Source organism: Apus apus, chromosome 3 (genome assembly GCF_020740795.1).
Source record: "Apus apus isolate bApuApu2 chromosome 3, bApuApu2.pri.cur, whole genome shotgun sequence".
NCBI lineage: Eukaryota > Metazoa > Chordata > Aves > Apodiformes > Apodidae > Apus > Apus apus.
The window spans coordinates 100069948-100093185 of NC_067284.1; the positions used below are offsets into that span (position 1 = coordinate 100069948).

The window sequence follows — 23238 nt, forward strand, 5'->3', positions numbered from 1 at the left end:
GCCTGTGGATAGTCTGAAACCTTAGTGCAGGGAAGGAGGATTAGAGTGATTGAATCTGGAGGAGATTATTTGTGGATTTCTGCACTACATCTTGTCTGGGAAAACAAGGCCAAGTTTCACAGTAAATTGGAGATGAAAGGTGATCTTTTTGAAAGGTGATATCACATGGTCTTTCCAATGATTTGACACAGAGATAGTATGCCAATGAAAAGTGGAAGCAGTATCTCCTTATTATCCAAAACCTTCCCATCACTGTTTCATCCTGTGTGGATTGAACTTGAGGTCTCTGATCTTTGTCAGTAGCCAGTTTCTTGTTGGTGTTCAGACATTCAGGGATTGTTGGTGACTGTTTCAGCTGAAAAGGAATTAATCCTTTCCAGCTTTCCTTGCTTTTAGGAGGAAAATAATTCTTCTTCAGTGCCTCATTTCAGTAACAGTTTATTACTCAGCCTCTCTCCATGTTGACTCAGTTATACTTGACCTCATTGTATGTATTTCCTGGCCATGCTGAGTTACTTGTCTCTGCCAGCACCCAAGACCTAGAAGGAGAATGCAGAAGTCGAGCTGCTGGCTTCCATTAGCATATGGCTTAACCCAGGGGCTTCTTGATTTTGTATTATGAAATTCAAAACAGCAGGGACATTGCTTCTAAACTGCTTTGTATTGCATTTTCACTGGTTGAGAGTGCAATCCTTGTTGGTAAGTAATACCATTTTCAACTAGGAAAAAAACCAAGCCACAAAACCCCAGCAGAAAGTCTCAGACTTCTAAAACTCTGAAGGAAATTTTAGCTTCAGAAGTCAAAATATTTTTCAGGACGTAACTAAACCCTGTCTTGGGAGCAATGCAGGAGACTGCCAAGTGTAGCAGTTGACTTATTTGCCTCATTGAATAGTTGTTGGTAAAACTATTTTCATTTTGCCACCTAACAGCACCAAGTAGTTTTTTCTGTTGCTATATGTAATTTGATATATATAAAGAACATGTTTTCATAGACATATGTGCACTTCCTTGGCAGAGTTTAGGGAGAAAACAGAAAACCATGCTGTTTGAAGATTGTTCCAGAGTACTTCTGCTGTGGGAGCATAATGGCTCAGGCTCAGAGTCCTGTTCATGTTAAAAATTATAGAAGGAGTTCTGTACAAGGTGTTTCAGCTGGTGCCTTCTTGTTCATTATGCATATTACTTTGAATGTCTTTTGAAACCTGACACAAGTTTAAAAAAAGACAGAACTCTTCTAAAGTAAATGGAGGCATATTGATAGTTAAGTAAATGGTATATAGAAAGACAACTATTTTCGCTGAAAACTCTGTTTTAAGATGTCTTCTTGAAAAATGTCTGAAGAGTCAAAAAATAATATAGAAATGTGTGTGCCTGGAAATACAAAAGACAGAATTAGTCCAGGTATAATAATAGGAGCATATAATAATCAGTCATTCTGTGACTTGCCAGAATGCTTTCAAATAACATCATCTTCTGGACAATTGCTTCTATCTCCACATGTCCAGAACAGTTGTGTAGCTTGGGATCCTGGACTTGAGACTAGTACATTTTTGAGTCCTGAAATAATGTGCAGGGTTGTATCTCATTTACAGTCATTCAGCTATGTTATACTGTTGCAGAGGGAAATAAAGCCAGTGTGGTTTGAATCCTGAAGTTTTAATATTTCATTAAGTATTACATGGATTTGTCAACAAGATCTCCAATGTATTTACTTTGTCTCCTCATTGAGGGCTTTGTAGTAGTTATCTAGACCCAATGGACTTTTTAAGAGAAGGAACAGGCCTGAAAGTAGGTAACTAAACCAGTGCTGCTTTTGAAAGTGTTAATGGTCTCAACTGAGAATTTCACTGGTGTGTGTATATGCAATTATCTGGATGATCTCGTGGTGTGTCATCCATGTGTGGGGCTGGTAACTCCTCATGTTGAAAGGAAACAAAAACTCTTCTAATTTTTTACAGACATAAAGGCAATCAAAGGAAACCTAGTGCTTTACCCCCAAGCTTGTGTGTGAATTGGGGTGATGTCTCTTTTTGTGTCAGTTCAAGAAAACACTTTACAGTGGTTGAATCTTATATGGAAATAAAAAGTATCCAGCAGGAGAGCAGCTGTCTCCCTCTCTCTGGTTCTCCCTTTGCCTTTGGAGTTAAAAAGAAGGAAAGCCAGAAATATCACACTGAGAAAAAACAAACTTTCAATTTTTAATGTGTCCCAAGAGGTGACTGCTGCACTGTCATCTTCTTTCTGATGGAGAAACAGTAAACAAGAGGAACACAAGGGATGCAAAATGCTAATACCACAACTAAATGAACTGCAAAATGTTCTAACTCAGCCTTTGCAAGATTGGCATTCTTTTGTTAGGCTAATCAATGTAAATATTTAAAGCCAATAATTTTCCAAGTATTTCCCTGTCACTAAGTCTATCTGCACAAATAAAAAGTTTGATCCATCATTTTGTATATTAATCAGTTTATAGTTCAGTTGATTTTGGTTCAGCAAAATAGATTTATCTCTATTAGTATGATGGCTTTATCATGACAACTGTGAAGGCGTTTTCTATCATGAATGCTAATACTTCTCCAGGTGGCTAAATAAGGGCAAACAGAACCAATTCCGTTTCCTTGAACTGCACAGTATCTTCTGACAAGACAAAACCAGTTATTAGCATTTCCGGAGGATGTAATTTCTGAGGTACAGTGCTGACTTTTTCCTTTAGAGGGATATGGAGGCTGAGGAAGAAACTTTGAAAAAAAAAAAAAATCATGTCTCTGTCCTGAGTCTTGAAGGTCAGCATTACTTTTCTGCAGGACATTTATAAAAGGGCTTAGGAACATTCAAGAAATGGGCAAATAAGGTTTATATCTTCACCTTGCAACTGGTTAAAGCAAAAATTGAACATGGAATTGCAGAACAGCTGTAAACTGGTCTGAAAAGACCTAGGTAGGATGTTTCTGAAGAAGGCAACAAGTTCCAGTGTAAATAGGCTTCCTTTAGGATTTCCTGACAGGGATACCTGCATGTGCACTTTGACATAGTGGGGATATACCCTCTGTATGAATCATTTGGCAGGTGTAGAAACCCCTGTAAATTATAACCATGCATATTTTACTTACTGTGTTTGAATGCATTAGCAGTGCACAGAGAAGAACTGGCTGGGAATCAGTCCACAGTGGGGAAGACTAGGTAGTCAATTTGCATTAAAAGATGTGGACAGTGTGTTTGCTTTTATGTCACACAATGTTTTAAATTAGTTTTTATTTAAGAATACTTACTGCTGTTTAAAATATTTGCTGGTGCAAATTAGCAACATTTACAGGTTACATACAGTTACTTGCATTACTTAGAGCTGTAGAAGGCTTGAGTGGTTTATGTTCAGTAGAGCTCAGTTTGCTGGACTGGTCCAGTAAGAACCTTCTAGGACACATGTAATCCTTTACATTTCTAATGTGATCAGTCACTTCCTGGGTAACCTTTGTGTGGTCACTGTGTCTTTCCAACTGCCACCTGTGGTAGCAGGAATGGATGTAATTCAAGAAATTGTTCAGTGAAGTAACTGGCAAGTTAGCCACAGCTTAGGAAAGATTAGAGCACCTGAGAACTCATGACAGATGACATTAGTTTTCAAAACGTATCAGTGTATCCAGGAATTTAAATGCTCTCGGTTAATGCACTTGGATAGTCCTACAAGGCAAGTTCTGTCTGTCTGTGAAAATTTTGGGGTTTATATAATCAAATTATACTGAGATGTAGTTTCCTAGATTAATTTTCAATGCTGTTTTGATTAGCAGAGTCTGTGAGTTATTTTGCTTCCCTCAGTTGCCATGTTTACATTCTTTGTAAAAAGTCAGGGAAGTTCTTTTAACCTGGGCTAACAAGAGTAAAGCGTTGGTTGCTTTTTGAACCTTCTAGCATCATGATACTGGAATCTCTCACTTTAAAAGTGCTGTCCTGGAGTAGCATCTACTGCTTTATGTTTCTTCCAGTGCCTATAGCGAGTACAGCTTCTAATACTTCAACTTGAGCTTCAGTCAAGGGCTCAGTCATTGTCCTGATACGGAATGATGGCCCATGTTGCTAAAATGTATTGATCACATTTCCTAGGAGTTTTGTTTAACCAGCAACATTAGAAACCTTCAGTGTTAGTACTTAATGTCATGAAGGGAGCATTGAATTTTATCAGTATTTTTCTGTATCAGTATTGACTATTCAGTTTGTACAACTAAAGGCTGAAATTGGAAGCAATTCTGTCTTTTACCCCTCAATATATACATCAAGTCATTGAATACACTGTTGCTGAGATTGGATTATCTGCCATCATTATAAAAGTCAAAGTGACTAGTTCTGGAAAGCTCCTTTGACAATGAGCACAGGCAAAGATGTAGGAATGGGCAGCAGCCATCTTCCCTGCAGATATAAACCAGCATTGCTTCACTGACTTAAGTCTATAAATCCTAACCATTTTATTTCCTCAGCTACTACATATAATCAGATGAGGTGAGATGGCAAGATCTCCCCTTTTCCTACTTGGCTAGTATGTTCAAATTAACATAAAGCTTGAGCATTCTTACTGTTGATGAGTTCAATTTACTTACATTAAACCAAGTTAAATAGCAGCAAAATAATGTTTTGTGCAAAAATAGCATAATTGTGAGTAAATTATAGTTCTCTTACGAAGTGATGGGCCTTCTGAGCTGAACCTTCAGTGCACTAAGTCTTTGGTCGCTTCATTGTAGCCCTGTTGATGTCCCTATCTGCTGGTCCTGTGGCTGGTCCAGACACATTACAGTATCACAACAGGGCTTACAGGAGCAGTGACAGTTCAGCCCAACAGACCCACACATAGCACAGTCACAGAACAGGCTGGAATTGTTCTGGGGCTGAATTTTTTTGTTTCATGGTTGTGCTAGTGTTCATCTCCTCCTGAGGTGAATACTCCAGAGCAGAATACGCCATCTTTTGATTACCATGTCTTTTAGGAATTGGTATTTTTCACTGTGCTAATTGGAGTCTTTGAAATCTTGGGGACTTAAGGGGATTGCGATCTTGAACTCTAGTTTCACGGAGTATAGTTTTTAAACTGGTTTTAGTTGAAAAACTTTTTTTACCAAAACTTGTCACAGGTTGCCACATAGGATCAGAGACCAGCAGATTTCAGATAGGAGAGTATTTTTCAGGCATTCAGATTTGTTGTAATAAACAGGAATCACCACAAGCTTGGGTTTCATGAGGAACCCAGACACTTGTGTTTCAGGACTGATGTCAGCTTTCAGCTCTTGATACACTTAGAAAACTGTGAATTATACCAGTGCTGTTTATCACAGTTTTGTCTTCAAAGCATTCAGCATCAGGGCACCACTGGAGACTGCTCTGCATTTGTATGGTCTTCAATCAACCACAGCTTCCCTGTAGTGCAGGATGCATGAAGTTTGATGTGTTTTGTAAAGAAATAATGTATTTGTGTTGTGTAACTGACTCACGCTTTGAATGTATTGGGTGGTTTTAGGTATTTTATTATCAGATTATGCATAATCATACACGTGGTAATGCATGTAAAGACAGTTTAAAAAACGAACAGTGTGAAAGGAGATGAAACAAGAAGTAGAACAGAACAAAGGGCCAAAGAAACATTTCAAAATAAATACTTGGGATTTTTAAAAATTACTATTATTATAATTTACCTTTTGTATTCAGGAGTTAACAAACCACAATAAGTTGTTCATTACCTTTTCCCAACATTCCCACAGACCTCCTAGATCTACAAATACCTGAAAAAATGTTAATTTAGGCAGCTAATACAGCTTTCTAATTTCTTTTTTGGATCCTTCAGGCGTACCCTGTGGGTCAACCTTTTTTCTGAAGGTCAAGAGAGTTTTATTCGTCTGATATAAGTAGCCTGAGTGTGGCATTTATAACTTGAGTAATGTTATGGATGATAACACCATCAGACATTTTTACAGCTTCAGCAGGAGTTAAGCCAGCAGAACTACCAGCCTGATAAATGCTTTCATCTTTAAGGTTGTATAGCTACAGTAACCTTAAAACTTAATGCTGCTCTTTGAAACTTATAGCCTGGCTAAAGAGATGAGGAGTGCCCTCTGACATTTCTGGGTAGCTAAAGAGCTCTCTCAGGTTCCAGAGCCAGAATTAGGATGCCCATGTGCAGCTGTTCTGATTTGAACTGGATATTGCTGTAGGACTTTGTATTGTTAAATGGGGGGAAGTGCTACTCAAAAGAATCAGCTTTAGGTTGAGATGAGACTTACTGCTGTTTTCAGAAACAATAGATTTTCACCTCCTATGTCTGGGTATTTTGCAAATACAAAACTCCTAAGAGCCTGGTAAAAAAACTTATATAGAAAGTAGGTTCGAAGTGGTATGGGAAGCTAGAAATGGTGACCAGTAGGATTTTTACTTCGTAGAAGTTTATTGTATTGAGATCTGAACGAAAGTGGTTATGCACTGATTATGCATGTAAAACAGCTGAAATAATGAACAGCATGAAAGGAGATGGGATGGTACAAGTGGAAGAAGAGTAGACTAAAGGGCCAAAGGGAAGGAAGTGCGAGATGAACAAAGCTTGAGTTGTTGCTTTTGTATCTAAGAATAATACCTAAGAATAATCTGAAGCTTGTAGCAAACTTTAGCCTGTGTTTTAACTCAGCAGCTATTTAACACAAAAATATTTGTTACATGTAGTGATTACAGTTAAGGAAGCCAGATACTGTTTTTTCATTGCTTCTGTTAATATGAAGTAACTCCATTGATTTTCTTAAGACTTTAATAACTTCACTGACATTCCTCTGTAAACCTGCTATTCTAGTTTATAACCTTCTGTGTTTCCTCATCATGACCTTGATGATAGAAAAAAAATTAGTACTGTTTATTTTTGACTGAGACCTTTGAAGCCTTGCTTCATTTCTGTAACTTTCAGAAGTCCAAACATGACAGTTGCTTCCTAGGTGAGTACTATTGTGTATGGCTGATAGGATACACAGTTTGAATGCTGCAAGTCTGGCATAACATCTCAGAAGTAGAATAGAAAGGAAGACTTCTGACAGCAGAAGTCAGCAAGGGTGATTGAAGACTTTGAAGAACAGCGGTACAGGGTGATCCTAAGTAGGCCGTGATCCTTCAGCCTGGCAAGGAGATTATTAAGGATTTAGATCATAGAGGTCTCTAAAATTGTGACCAATGCTGTGAATATAAGTAGGAAAAAATTACTCCAGATTTCTTTTAGTGTTGAGAGGTAAAGGTTGCCAAGTAAGATTATCAGTTATCAAAGAGGGAGTTATTTTTGTCAGGAGGTACATGAGTGTGGAGGGGAGGTACCTGCTTAGTGCCTCCTGTTCTCTTACTCTTCCTCAAACACTTGAATCACTGTTACAGATACAATATAAGGCTAGGTGAGTTTTTAATCTGGCCATATAATTGTTAGAATCTGAAATTTACAAGCACTGGAAATAGTTGGTAGACTGAAAGATAAGTAAAAGATTTACCCTTTCTTTAGCTTCATTTTCAATGCCTGATAGTTTTCAGGTTGACACGTGCATTTGAACTTGCTTTAAAATGTGTTTGCCTCATATAGAATTATGTGGTAACAGCAGCAGCAGCTGTTTTGTGGATTTCTTAATCCTTGTTTCCTGACATTTTTCTAAAATTCATCAAATATGCAGGATCTTAACTTGCTTAAAGCCTCAAGACAGAATATGCTTATAAAAGAGAAATCGTAGGTTCCAGTCAGTCTGACTTCAGTCAGCACACACTGGCTATGGAGTAGTTCAGGGGCAAGAAAAAAACCTCATGTTGTCAATTTTGTATTTTAAGTGATGGGTAGAAGTTGTTCTTCATCTGTTCCTGAATATGTAACGGGTTACCTTCCTCTTGCACCATAATAATCTACTTCCAGTTGATGGATCAAATTGGTTTTTGCCTCTTTTTTTGGAAGACATTCTCCCACCTTCTCTCAGCTCGTCAACTGTATCACCTGTCCTACTCTATTCAGCTTTCTATTTCTCACAAGCTGTTTGAAATCTGCTAAGACCTCATTTTTTCCAGCCATGCCTTTTGATATCGTTATGACTGATGCATACCAGGGTTTCTGCCACCAGTTTTAAAGAACCGCAGAGTCTGTGGTAGCCTTTCTGCCAGGTCACTTTGGTGGTAGTAATGGCCAAGTTCAAATAAAGTATAATGGCTCATGTTAAAGTGAACAAAATGCACCCCACCGCAAAGCATGACTTGCTCATAGATTTTCAGAATTTACCTCTAGACCCTGCTGTTTTGTCTTCATTCCTTATATACATCTTTGGTTGTGGTGTCCTATTGTGGCACCATTTCACATCCTTGACTGCTTTGTTTTCAGTTAATTTCCAGGATAGCTAGTTAATTACATGGTGCGTTTGAAGACAGGGTAAGAGGCTGATGTTTGGTCGTTCTGTTATTTTCAGGTACTGTTTGGCACTGCTGATGGACAGGTTATTGTCATGGACTGCCATGGCCGAATGCTCGCCCATGTGCTCCTTCATGAATCAGATGGCATCCTCAGCATGTCCTGGAACTACCCCAGCTTCTTGGTGGAGGACAGCAGCGAGAGTGACACGGACTCTGATGACTATTCCCCACCACAAGGTAGTGTGTGCACGTTCTTCTGTTCCCGCTTTGCAAGTGCTCCTGAAGATGTCTTGAATGCTGTTCTAAAACAGCAGGATGGCCACAATTTCAAGCTGGTAGATGATGCATTCCTGTGGAGGTAGCATGGAGGATGGAGCAGTGCTTTCATACCAGAGACTGGGTTAACCCCCAGGTCTGCCACCAGTGTCGCTGCATGGCTTGCTGCAGGTCATACCTCATCTGTGCTGCTCTGCCTCCATTTGCACATACTAGATAACAACAAAAAGCTTGACGTTTTTTGGTGAGGGTGAGTGAAAAACACTTTATTGGGGTGTATCAGGTTTCACTGTTAAGCAGATGTGAGGTATTGTAATGATCCATATGTATGGAAGAAGTCAGAGTGCAGTCACAGAAGTTAATGCATTATTACATATAGATTCACATGAAAAGACACGAATACTAGACAGAGTGGAAGGGACTACATCTTCCATTTTAAAGAAATCCTGTGAAACAGAGATAATGCTCATCATTGTAGTCCCATTCTTGGTAGTCCTCACATAGAGAGCTCAATAAATTCCATAGGAGGACTGGAAATGAAAATATTTCCTGCATAGCATAGGAGGGTGACTGGAAATGTGTGGAGTTAATAATTCCCATGCTTCAGAACACCTTTCCAGTTTGAGGGTCAGAAAGAAATCCTTCCCTCCCCTTAGGTATAAATGTAACTTATTGGGTGAAATGTTTTGGTCTTAAACGCTTGGGAAGCCACCAATAGTAAAGAAATTGAAGGCCTAGGTATCCATGCACAGTCAGTCCCATCCTTCTTATTCAAGTAATGCTGATACTTCTTAGTGCTCTTGATTAGTCTGTATAATCTAGGTAGGCTGTTTCTGTGTTCTGGTATATAAAGTCTAAACTAAATGAAGAACTGAAGTAATATAGCTATGATTGTACAATTAAAAATTTAAACACATAATAGCTAAGAATAATTATGAATTTGCATCTTAGAGCTGAACCACTGACTTGAGGACTTTTGCAGCTTTAACTCTTAATTTGGATTCAGTCAAAAAATCTGTCTTTTCCAGAATCATGTTTATAAATGTCAATATGGGAAGCACATGTATTTAACAAATGATAGTAGAAGATAATGTGATAATCTGGTAAAATGTTAGCATCTTCTGAAACCGAGTTTTGGTTTGGCTTTCATGCCTCACTTTTGGTACTGGGTGAAGTTTCTTACCTTAGAAAAAGAGAAACAAACTTCACATTTCCTAGCAAGCTTCTAAAGCAAGAAAAAGAACAAAATTAAATTGGGGTTTTGTTGCTTTTTTAAAATCCTGAGGTTCTAGTTGGAGGATGGTGAAGATGCAGAGTACACAGCTGAGAACTTACATAATCCAAATGTGCTAGCTTATTCTGAGTCAGTCAAGGGGTGGGTGGACTTTTTGCAAACCTATTTTAATGATTACCCAAACATCATGTGTTTTCTTCAGAGCAGATGCAGCATAAACCTCTCAAAGGTGACAAGCCTTTGACTCACACAGATGTGTAGGAAGGACTGGAACTTTGATGGGTTTTTCTTATCAAATCATATATACGTAGAGATGCTAATTGCTAGACATCTTTCTTCAGAGTGCTTTGTAATGAGCTTTTTTCAAGCTCAGGAAGCAATATCCCTCTTAACTGGCTCTACTGTTTTTGTTGACTGAAGAGATGCTGGTTGGGCATTGAGAGGCACTTTATCAGGGACCAGCAGCATCTCCTTTCAGAACTTGTAAACAAAAAGAATGAAACAGCAAGTGCTACAAGTGGTGATATTGATCATTAAGTATTTGAACAAGGGAATTTCAGTGAAAGCTGAAGAAGAAGCCCAGAGGAACAGAGACTTTGCAGAAATGTTTTTTAAAGCCACGTGTTCCATTTGGGCTCATCTCTGTCTCTGAGTGCAGTGGATCCTATGATGCAGGCTGTCAGGTAACTTTTCATGCTGCCTAGCTCTTAACATTTAGAATGCAGTCATTTGTGAAAGGTCAGTATGTTCTCTTAGAAGTTCTTACAGTGTCTCTAGGTGACTTCAGGAGGAGTCTTTAGCATCTGCCCAAGCATAAAGTGTATCTAACATACAGCTTTTAAGGCAATTATATTGTTTCTTACACTGTTTTTCAACCTGGATTCCAATGAAGCCTTCCAAAGCAGTGGTTTTCAATTTGCAGATGCTTTGAGGAGGGGACAATGGAGAAAGATTGAAAAACACCACTGTATAACATAATAGTATATCCGTAAATCACTTTGAATATGCTACAGTAAAAGGTAATTAAGTAAAAACACTGGAGTTTCACAAAACCAGGAAAACTAACTAGCTAAACCTGCCTTGCTTTTGCCTGTAGATGTTGCAGAAATAAGCAGGTAGAGTTTGAAGCTTGGGACCACTCCTGATGGCGAGAAGCTGAAATGCAGTTTATTTCAGCCTAGATATAATTCCTCCTGGAATTCATTCTGTAAACTCCTCCTTTTGCTCACTCCAGAGCCTTGTTTTTGCAGATGGACCAGCTGCGTATCCCGTCCCGGTGCAGAACACCAAGCCACTACTTACTGTCAGCTTCACGTCGGGAGACATCAGTTTAATGAACAATTATGACGACTTGTCTCCTACTATCATCCGCTCAGGGTTGAAAGGTACAAAAAGAAGCCATTTCATCCCCTTCCTATGCTCCTACTTTTAGTGATGTGTGTATATGTTATGTTTTTGTGGTTGTCTTTCCTAACCCAGAAGAACGCGGCCACCGTTATTGCCATTTCCAGCAGTGACACCTGCTGGGGGAAGAGCAGCGCTTGGCTGATAGAGCTTTTATGTTTGAAATAGTGTTTCAGTTTTTGAGATCATGTTTTTATGGTAGCATTGTAGAGCAAATTGATCTGTCTCCTGTTTTGCAGTGGCAGGGGCTAATAGGTTTATGCTTCTCGGTGTGAATGCTTCTGCTATGTAACACTTCCTTGGCATCTTTAATTTACGAGGTCTACTCCCATGCTTCTTGTAACAAGATACAAATCACAACCCTGCTGTAACTCCCACAAAATTTTGGAAACTTGCTAGAGTTATTAATTATCAAGAGGCAAGTTATTCTGAGAGAAGGAAGATTCCACTGATTAGTTATATACATCTTGCTAAGTGATGTGCATGAATGTTTGTAAGATCAGGGGATCAGTTTGAATGTTTACCTAGCAAAAAGTCCCTTGCTTTTCCAGCACACTCAGTATAATTTAAAGTGCTTTGCCTGGAGAGAAGTTTTATTTCACTACGACACATAAGCACATATTTAAATATAGGTTCCAACACTTATTTGAGGTTTCTTTTCCACTTCTGCTTCCATCTGTGCCAACACAAGAAGCACATGGCTGGAAAAATATAGCATCCTGGGGCAATTCTATGATCCAGAAAACTTCTTCAGCCAAAAGGATGCCAAAAGTCTGGGAAAATGGAACCAGTTTAGAGAAGCTCTTGTGATATCCACCAACCAATCTGCCCAGCATCTCCACAGCATTGTGGTAAATAGAATAGGAGGTAGTCTTGAGTGGTCATCTGGTCTTGCTTTTGGCTTTGTCTTGCTGAGGATATCTATCCTGTTTCTCTTTCCCCACTGACTTTCATTAATGCAAAAAAGATCCTTTAATTAAGTCCTCCTCCTCTAGCAAAGAATTAACATGCAGGCTACAATATAAATATTTTTTATGAATGTTAAACCGGACTATATTGTTGACATCAGTAGAAGAAGAATGTGCAACATCTTGCTGGATTGAGCGTGTTGTATGAGACAGAGAGAGAAGGGTGACGGGGAGATCACTGTCTGTTGTTTTGAAGCTACCCCTTGTACAGTGGAAAGTATTTTGCATATAGCTGCCATATAGATGGAAATGTTTTCTTTACCGTCTCGTAAATTTTCTTTTCAAATACTATATTGTACTGGTTGTTATTACATGCAAGAATGTGCAAAACTGCTCAGCTCCAGCCACTTAGTATTCTGCTGAGAGTGAATGGTCTTCAGAATTGTGTGCAAATCTTAATTCATGTGTTTCTGTTTGAAACCTGGAAGTATTACTTTGTGGTCTCTGCAGCAGATGCCCTTGTCTTTATGGGCTGCTGTAGGCTACTCAATGTAATTTTAAAGCAGGCAACTATGAAACTTATTTCAGGCATTACTGATATATCTTGGTGTTCTAGCTTTGCATAGCTGTCATTTTACTGGGAGCATTCATATTAAATTTATGCAGAAAAACATTTGCTGTTGGTTGAGAATTTGATTATCCAAATATAAGTTCTTTCCATCCAGCTTGAGCACTCCTGGAAGTTTTTTCAGTTGTAGTGGAGGTCTTGAATTGTTCAGTTGTATCCTTTCTTTTTTAATTCTTTTTAACTCAGTGATTCTCAGCACACTGCTACCTGCAGAACTGCTGAACTGCATTTGCTAGTTGAACCAATTAACTCCAACTACCCCATGCAGGGCTATTACACATTTAAGGTGCTATCTATTCAGGGTTTGCTGATACACATGCAGTAGTGGCTGGTGAGTAGTTTTGAGGGATGGCTCTGATCCATTGATTTGCTTGCAGACTGTTACCCTAGATGAAACCTCCATGTGATTTCTAATCTCTGTGTGGGTGCCGAGACCTAGTTATCAGTTTAGCTGTTGTGTGTCCATGTTCAACAGTCATTGAAGACACTGAGGGGATGCTGCAGCCCATGTTCAGCCCTTCTCTGTCTTTTCAGCTGCCTAATTGTAGGAGTTTTGAGAGAGAAAAAACATCTGGATGCAGTAATCACTCTTCTTCCTCTTGGTATGGGGATCCACTGAAAGTTGTACTTGAAGATATATATCCAAAAGAGAGGTTTTTTCACTCTGGTAATTGTGTAGTTAAACCATTTAGCAAAAGTGGAGTTGACTAGTGTGCCTCACTGATTTCTTACCTGCCTATCATTGTACTCTCTGAGAAAGATGAATCACTGTAGATTACTTAAAGGGCTGAGGACTAAGAGGAAAAAAAAGAGGCATACAATGCCTAGCTGTGGAAGAATTACCTTGAGGAACATGGGTCTTGCCTCTGGTACATACAGAAGTGTAATTCCCATGAGAAATATCAGAAAGTGGAAATAATACAAAACCATTTTAAATTGCACATAAAAGTCCCAGAAAATGACAAGTTGACAACTTCAAACAATTTTGAGATCCTTCCTGCCACCTCTAATTTCTCTCCTGCTTCTTCATTTGAAGAGAGCTTCTCGCCCACAAATGTCTTCAAAAGGTTCTCAGCAGACTGAGCATCCTAGAGAACAAAAGTTTTGTCTTTACCTTCACTTTGTCTCAGCACAAAACAAAAAGGTTTAAAGACTAGCTTAGTCTTCCTTGTACAAGCAAATCTGCCTCTGAAACACAAGCAGAAACACAAAATACTGTTTTAGTGTTCTTATTGCAGTGTGACAAAGATCTGGAGGATATAAGACTTTGAAATTAGCATCTTCAAATGAAGCCGTGGGTGTTCCTCCTGAGATGCCTGTAGAAGTAACTGATATGTATATTCATATCCATGTATATAAGAGATTAAGCAATCCCAGTGTGCCTCTGGCAAGCTCTTGCTAGACAGATGAGTAGATTTTCCCACATCATTTATCAGAAAAAAACCTATGGCGTGGAGGCCGTATGTGTCTATGGAGAAAAATCCCGAAGTCTTTCTAGTTTCATGTTATCCTAAACTATAAATCTAATTTGAGTTATGCTAAAAGTTATATTCGCAGCCAGTGAGAACATGAAGCGTTGCCAAATATGCTGGTTTTTTGCACTGTAAGACTTTCCAGACAAATACACATTGCTTCTCTCTTGGTGAGATGATTTATCTGCTTATTAACTTGATTCCACTTATTTACCCCAAAGATGTGTACAGGATCTTCCACATCAGTTTTGATGTCTCTAATACATTCTTGTCCTTAGGTATTTAGGAGAACCACTGATGATTACATTTTAGGTTCACCATAGAGAGAGAAAAATGAATGTTTTTTACACATTTTTTGCAATTTACAAATACAGAGAGTAGTTTTGGGAGGTGCATATGTGGCATATTTGCTACTATTTCAATGAAAGGATTTAGTTTCCTAAGTACATTCTAGTGACTTTTGAGAGCACAATTTATCTGTTTAAGTCACTTTCCAGCACCTGGAAATGCTGTTCCTGTGATCCCAATCAGTGTTTATTGCAAACCATCTTTGCGGTTTCAGATGTGGTTGTACAGTGGTGTACACAAGGAGACCTACTTGCAGTAGCAGGCATGGAGAAGCAAAGCCAGCTCGTTGACCTCAGCAATGGTTCCCTGTTGAAAAGTGCACTTGTCAAGTTCTACAACGTGCGTGGGGAACATATCTACACTCTGGAGACACCTGTGCAGGTAAGAGGTGTTTTTTAAGTCAGTTCTAAATGCTTTATTGACATGTTTTTCCCACATTAGCTTGTTGGTGTAGACCTGCAGTGTGAAGAATGTTGCAAAACGTCCTGAACGCATTCTAAAATATGATATAGATAAAAATGCACTCTAAATACATTAATGTAGATACCCAAGAGTGCATCTGATTCCAAGGCCTGCTACGCTAGGTATTCTGCAAATATATAATGAGAAACAGTTTGTCTCCCAAAAACCACTGGGCCATGAGCGGGCAAGATTGAAGATAAAAATTCTCTTGTTTTATGGATAAGTGTCTTGAAGAGAAAAAAATTGGTAACTTGCTTGATGATGTAGCAGAGCCAAGAACTGGATAAAAATATTCCAAGTCTAGTATCATAACCACAAGATCATTCTATCTTTGTTATTGCTGTAATTTGCTGATGTACAATCAGTGGATCTGATGCAATATTTTATTATTTATGGCATCAGATGGAGAAGGATGAATCAAAGCCTTGTTTCCGTTCCTACCTTCTGTACCTTCTGTACAGACTTTCTTTGTAACCTTGGTCATGTTACTTGACAAGTAAATGTCAACACATGGTCTGTGTGCTTCTTAGGAGCATGACAAGCTGCTTAGGTCTTTGATGATGTTCCAGAATCCAACTGTATGTCCCTCTAGGGTTTCTTTAATTTTCTGCAGAAGAGGAATGACTGTTTCAATTTCTGACTATTACTAGTGAAATTTAATTATTTTTTTATAGCTTTGAAATCTAAAAGTGAAGGAAAATGCTATAGATATACTTATTTAATGATGTTTAATGATGATACTGTTTATTATAATTTCTTTTTCAGTACCCTCATCTGGGATGGATACAAATGGATGACGTAGTAAACCAGCTGCTAAACATTTGTGTTTGCTTATATTTAGCATTAACCTGTGCTTATTAACGTTAGCACTCTAATTTAGATAGAATTATGTAGTTTTGCAATGTACAAAGTAATACTCTCTAAAGCCAAGCTAAATAAGTACAGTGACATCTAATGCTCATTTAGGTACCTAAAGGACTTACCCATGCACACAGCTTTATTGTCTTAAACACAGCCCTTTCAGCGAAGTAGCACAGCTTTTCCCTCTCTGGATCAGTTATGGAGAAAACATATTTATACCAGTGTTGCCTATTCCCACACCAGGTAAAAACCAAGCCTTGTTCTCTTACTTCAGCAGCAGGATTCTGTATGTCTGTGTTAGCAGCTGAGCCAGTAGTACACTCAGGTCAAGCTCTGCAGTCAAGCTGTGGTTTGAGCAGAGGAACCAATGGGCTCAGGTTGCCTTAAGGTGTGCCTGAGTGTAGGCTCATCTCTTACTCCTCTCTTCCCCACTTTGTTCCAAATCGCCTCAAGTTGCCTCATTTCCTCTAGTTCTCCCTGCATCCCATCAACTTCCTATTTTCAGCTTTTCTCCTTTCTCCTCTACTTTATCAGCTGGGAGAAAGCACGTACTGTGGCTGACATGAAGGCTAATTATTCTGCCACTCTTTGAGTACTTGTAGGACAACTGACAGGTCGTACAGAACAGGTAACTGTCCAGTTCATACTGCTGAATTTGTCACAGTGAAAATATTGACATGAGTCTCTCTGCTCTTTCCAGCTGCTAATTTTCACTGAAATTACAGCATATTACTATCATGGAGATTTCTTCCCTCCTTGTCAACTTAAGATGGGTCAACAGCTTGAGAAGTTACTAAGCCAGGTTGGAAGTGAAGGATGGGGAGGATGGGGAGTGGCAACCACTAATGAATAGCACAATCACAGCATCTCGTTGCCTTAGGAAACCAGGGTGAAAATAACATTCAGAGTGATGGATTTACGTTTATTAAAGAAGATATACCTGTATCTGCCTATGTGTATTTTATGCTTCTGTGTATTTAAATGCTGGTCTAATAGTATTATCAGCTAGGTGACAGTTATGCTGGAACATTGCTAAGTGCTCAGTTTACTAACAAAACCAAGTGAAAAAAATGGCTTGTAACTTTTGTTATGCTGTGTCTGTGCTCCAAAAATGTATATGCAAACATTACAGAGTGAGTCAGTGGTCCCAGTGATTTGTCTAATAACAAATTCACCAGAGTAAATTAATTAGTTTTCTGTACAGTGACAGTCAGCCTTGTAACAGGATTTTGTTAAAAATCATTGCTGGTTATTGAAGTAAAGAGAAGAATTTCTGCATCTCGCATTCTTCTTCTGCTAACATTGTGACTGGAAAAGCACATTTATTCTAAGTGAGCATTGTTCTGAATATAAAGGTAAAAAAAAGTAAAGCATCAATGAACATAGAAAATAGTGAATTACACATGCAAAACTGATTTTCCATGTGGTTCTCTGTCCCAGTTTTTTGATAAAACAGATGTCTGAAAATTTCATCTCTAAAATACACTGAACTGTCATTGTTTCTGCTTCTTCTCTATCCTGAGTGTCTTTGGTAGGATACTCAGGAAACAAATTTTATTGTTCATAACAAAACTCAGTCTAGCTGTCATAAGATTTATATGCACCTAGGCTGGAATGTTGCCTAACATAAAGTCACTGCAGCCCCGAGGTAGAATAGATTTGGGTACTGCAGGTTACCTACTTTGATGATCACTGCTGTCATCTTCCAGGTGTTTTATGTGCCACCATCTCCTCCAGCTTTAGTTTTGTTTTGGCATCCTCTGTGACATTTCTTAGAATCATAGAATGGTTTGGATTAAAGATCATCTAGTTCCAACCCCCCTGCATGGGCAGGGACACCTCCTGCTAGATCAGGTTGCTCAAGGCCCCATCCAACCTGCCCTTGAAGACCTCCAGGGAGGGGCATCCACAACCTCCCTGGGCAACCTGTTCCAGCAGCATCTCACCACCCTCACAGGAAAAAAAATTTTCCTAATGTCCAACCTGAATCTCCCCTCTTTAATCTTCGAACCATTGCCCCTTGTCCTCTCACTACACACCCATGTAAAAAGCCCTACCCCAGCTTTCTTGTAGGCCGCTTTCAGATTTTGGAAAGTTGCTATAAGGTCACCACAGAGCCTACTCTTCTTAGACTGAACAACCCCATCTTCTTCAGCCTGTCTTCATAGGGGAGGTGCTCCAGTCCTCTGATCATCTTTGTGTCTCTCCTCTGGATGTGCTTGAGGAGTTCTATGTCCTTCTTATGTTGGGAACTCCAGAATTGGACACAGTACTCCAGGTGGGGTCTCACCAGAGCAGAGGGGGAGAATCGCCTCTCTTGACTGGCTGGCCATGCTTCTTTTGATGCAGCCCAGGACCTGGTTGGCTCTCTGGGCTGCAGGTACACATTGATGGCTCATGTTAAACTTCTGGTCCACCACTACCCCCAAGTCCTTCTCCTCTGGGTTGTCCTCAATACTTACTCTTCCCAACCTGTGTATGTGCATGGGATTGCCCTGACCAAGATGCAGAACCTTGCACTTGGCCTTGTTGAACTTCATGCAGTTTACACAAACTTCTCAAGCCTGTCAAGGTCCCACTGGACCTTGATTAACTCTCTTAAACTCTTACCTTCAGTGTAGGATTTTATAGTTCATAAACCTAGTTTGCTGTCTATAAGACCCTAGATAGGGAAATCACACTTGTTAAGAAGTATCCAAATGAATGCAGTAGCTCTGCATGGAAAATAACATCCATAAACAGTGGCAGAGGTAGCATAGTGTGACAGTCTCTCTTGTGCCCTGCTGTGGGGCTTCAGCTTGCTAGCCCAACATGCTTCAAGAATATATTTGCAGAATGTAATGGAAAGAGCATTGATATGGGTTGGGCAAATACTGAACTTCTGTTACACACAATCAAACTGTTTTGAACCTTGAAAGAATGATGGAAAAATTTCAGAAGGGACTTCAAAAATTCACACCAGAGCTTTAGCTTATTGGCAGCAGTTCTGTAAAAACTGGGCCCATACTGTGACTCCAAAGAGTTGACAATGATTATTTGTTTTATACAAAGAGGATATATTAAAGGTTCATCAGCTGATAACTATTAAAAAATACACTATCAGTTTCTGTAAAACTTAGCTCTTACTACACACTTGCCCTTGTGACACATCAACCTGATGTACCAAAAATACACCAGATTCTTTTAGCTGGCAGTTTTTTTCATGGTCCTGCTTTTCAATGTTTAGAAATATGATTACAAGAGCAGGCTGCCCTGCTGATGATAATTTTTTATTTGACAAATGTTCATTTCTTACATTATTTGTTAAATCCTCACAACCTTTCCCTGGCATCAAGCAGGGATGAGAATAATCAACTCATTCAAGACTGCTTTATGGTTTTGCTAAATTTTTTTACCAGAAATGCTGCAACCCAGTTCATAACTTCAGAATTTCTTGTCTGATGTGCAGACATGTCTTTATTTTATCAACTAACCATACCTGCTGTCACTTCTGAGTGTATACAGATGCTTCATACCTTCCCATTTGAACTTTAAAAATAGAAGTCACCTACAGAATCACTTCAAAATTACCTGACTGCCAACTTTAACAAACCTGTGAAATTTTTCTGTCTAATGTTTCCAAGTTGTGGCTTATATTTTGGTTCCTGCTTCACTTTCCATAATTTTCTTTTTCATGTGTCCCAGAGGGGACCAGAGGAACATGAACATGGATTTAGAAACCCTGATGCTAATCTCATCTATACACCTGTAATTCTGCAGCAAATTTACATTAGCTTATGGTTTTATACCTCTGTGTAAGTGGTGTAAGAACAGATTAAATCTCAAGTGCAATGAAGAAGGAAGATAAAAGTGAACTGAGTCTCGCATGTTCCAGAATCAGTAGTATAGACAACAAGATGTGATGCAGAAAAACTGTAGTCACACACACTTATCAGTCTAATATTTTAAAACTAATTCGAAGTAGTGTGCCAAAGGCTAAACCTTTATCGGTGAGGTTTCCAGGATTCTTTGAGAAGATGACCCACTTGCTCTAAACCTGCAGTAGCCATCACAACATTTCGTGGGCTACTTCTCTGCTGAAAACATCCTGGGATCTGAATGAATAGATTGAAGATTATGTGATGCTGCAGAGACCTGGTAGTTGCGTAAAAGCTATTTTACTAAGGCCTGAGAAGAAGTGTGCAAATTTAGGTTAAATGAGCATCAAAAGGCTTTGAGAGAGGAGGCTGCCTTTTATGTGACTTAGCTAAGCTGACCTTACTTACCTTGTCTTAATCTATTTCACAGAGAATGTTCAGGTTTGTTGCTTCTGAATTAGCATTGTCTTTCATTTATATTGCTGGAAATCAATCCTATTCAGTTGTTATTGAATGACAACAAAGCTTTAAGACAAGTTTTTTGTTTTGTTTTGTTTTTTCTTACAGCAGGAGAAACAAGAGCAACAGCTTAGAACTAGCTGGTGAAACATTCTTTGGGACATCAGTAAGGGCCTCGATATTTTCCATGTAGGCTGTAAGGTCATCTCTGCTGCAGAAATGGGTCATGATAATGGTTGACAACCAGTTCAACATGAGCCAGCAGTGTTCCCAGGTGGCCTGGAAGGCCAATGGCATCCTGGCTTGTATCAGGAATAGTGTGGCCAGCGGGAGCAGGGATGTAATTCTCCTCCTGTACTCAGCACTGGTGAGGACTCACCATGAGTACTGTGTGCAGTTCTGGGCCCTTCACTTCAAGAAGGATATTGAGGTGCTGGAGCAGGTCCAGGGGAGAGCAACAAGGCTGGTGAAAGGACTAGAGAGAAAGTATTACAGGGATAGGCTGAGGGAGCTGGGGGTTATTTAACCTGGAGAAGAGGAGACTCAGGGGGGACCTTATCACTCTCTTCAACTACCTGAAGGGAGGTTATAGTCAGCTGGGGGCTTGGCTCTTTTTCCAGGCAACTAGCAACAAGACAAGAGGGCATGGCCTCAAGCTGCTCCAGGGGAGGTTTGGGTTGGATATTAGGAAGTATTTCCTCACGGAGAGGGTGATTAGACATTGGAATGGACTTCCCAGGGAAGTGGTGGAGGCACTGTCCCTGGATGTGTTCAAGGAAAGGCTGGATGTGGCACTTGGTGCCATGGTCTACCCATTGTGGTGGTGTTAGGTCATAGGCTGGACTTTGTGATCTTAAAGGTCTTTTCCAACCTTGGTGATTCTGTGATCAGGACTGGAAAATGAAAACACTTGTCTAAGCAAAAACTAATTCTGCTGAAGTAAGATCTCATCATTGTATCAAAATCTAAAAAAAAATTTACTGTAGAAACAGGATATAAGGAACATCTGCAAATCAGGTAAGAGTTGTTGCATGAAAAATCATGTAAGGCCACAGCAGGGTAATTTCTGACCAAGTTGTAGTCTCTGTTGATTTTATCACTGTCAATTCTTACTAGTTAATATTGTTCCCACTGTAAATATAGGGAACAGACAAATGATGATGTTTTGTTACCTTCTAGCAGCCTTCCATGAATGCTGTAGCAGTACAAAGATGTGCACACACAATTCTCAAGAGCTAGGCTGGTGCTACAGCCGTTGCACCTTCCAGCTTCAATTTGAGGAAAGCAGAGGGAAAAATCTGTGTCTCCACATCTACAGTCTCAAGTGAGAAAAAGCAGGCACCGTACATCAGAGTTTTTAGTTGCACATACCATTCACTAGCTGTTTTGCAGTTGGGTTCTTTCTCCTGAGAAAAATCCTTCTTGTTGCTGGGCTTTCTGCCCTGGAATACCCTTTTTATTTCCTTACCAGTGGGACTCCCAGTGACAGCAGACACCCAGGGCAGAGCAAGCAGCAGGCAAGCCCTGTGGCTCAGGATTTCTGAGCTCAAGGCAGGCAGCAGGAATCAGCTTGACCAGTGTTTTCGTTGCTGAACTGCATACAAATGATGAAAGGTATATAAATTATGTTATCTCCTGTAAGAAAGACAGATGAGTGACTTAAAGAAGCAACCACAGAAGTTGAGCAGGACTATCCATTCCCATTTGCTTTTTTAAGTGAAGTTGACATCCCAGCTGAGGGTACAGATTTGAGTAAATATAGCTAACTTTCAAGCTCACTCTGAAAAAAAAATGGCAAAAGAGCTCCTTGTTGGCCATTTTTCGAGATGTGTTTTCAGTCAATATTTCTCCTGATAAGACATCTAGTATTTTTTTCCCTTTATCCAGTTATTTTTAGTATATAATTGTCATAGATCTGAATTCTACATCTGTGTAGAAGTTTGAGGGTTATTCCAGAATTTTTTTTACCTGCGTGTTAGTATTTAAACCCTGAAATACTTTTAGGCATTTACTAGTTGTGCTAAGATTTTTCAAGACCTAATGGGTTTTCTATATGCAAAGTGAGATTAGAAATTCTCATTTAATGTTATATTTCCTTGTTCCTAGCAGAAAACAAAACAAAACATAAACAAAAACAAGTGCAAGCATGGAAAATAAAATTATTGCAAGAATCTGTTTGTTCATTTTCTAACAGGTGTAATATAGGTATCAACAACTTTTTTCCTTCCTTTTTTTTTGCTAAAACAATACAAATAAGTGGATGCTTTATGAGGAGCAATAGTTTATGTTGGAGTTCAATTGTTTTTTTCTCAGCAGATTTTGGAAGGGAAGCTGTGGCCAGCTCATAACTGATGTGCTGCAGTAATTGATTCATATCCCTTGTCCTTCAAGGGAGAGAGTGGGAAGCATAGTTATTGAAAAATATTGAAGCGGTGCATTTAAAGGTCAGGTCAGATCTGGCATTTAGGTGATATTTCTCCAAGCCTATAATGACAGGCTGATTTTCTCTGAACCTTGTCTTAAATCATAGCCCTTCATTGTAAATAAAGTGGTGTGGGATATTAGGGTTAAGAAGTACTGGGAACTGACCATTCCATAGAAAAGGAAGGCAAGGCATGCCTGGTGAATCAGTAAGCAAAAACAAACCTTTGTGGTACAAGTGCTCTTTGATGAGATTGAAAATACTAAGATTAAAACACATGAGGTGTGTGAGGAGACTAAATGTACAAATGGAAGAGTAGAAATGTCATGATTTACAAACAGTGCAACACTTGCAGGTAGTGTCTGTGTGTGTATTTAAACATGTAGTCACTCACATACTGTTTACATAAAAATGCATAAAGACAGTATAAGGGAAATTTAGAAGATGATGGAACTATGGTTGCCTGTTGGGAAAGTCTGGTTAAATCATGCAGTGAGACAATGTCTTTCGACTTCT

General features: G+C 39.2%; 1 protein-coding gene across 3 annotated transcripts in view; it reads left to right on the forward strand.

Annotated features, from left to right (window-relative positions):
• The window catches only part of TULP4 (TUB like protein 4), a 144871-nt gene that overhangs the window by 102121 nt on the left and 19512 nt on the right, over positions 1 to 23238 (forward strand). For all 3 annotated transcript variants that reach the window (XM_051616259.1, XM_051616261.1, XM_051616260.1), the window contains 3 exons: positions 8448 to 8628; positions 11152 to 11286; positions 14876 to 15042. In XM_051616259.1, coding sequence (XP_051472219.1) covers positions 8448 to 8628; positions 11152 to 11286; positions 14876 to 15042 — 483 coding nt within the window. The remainder of the gene's footprint in view (positions 1 to 8447; positions 8629 to 11151; positions 11287 to 14875; positions 15043 to 23238) is intronic.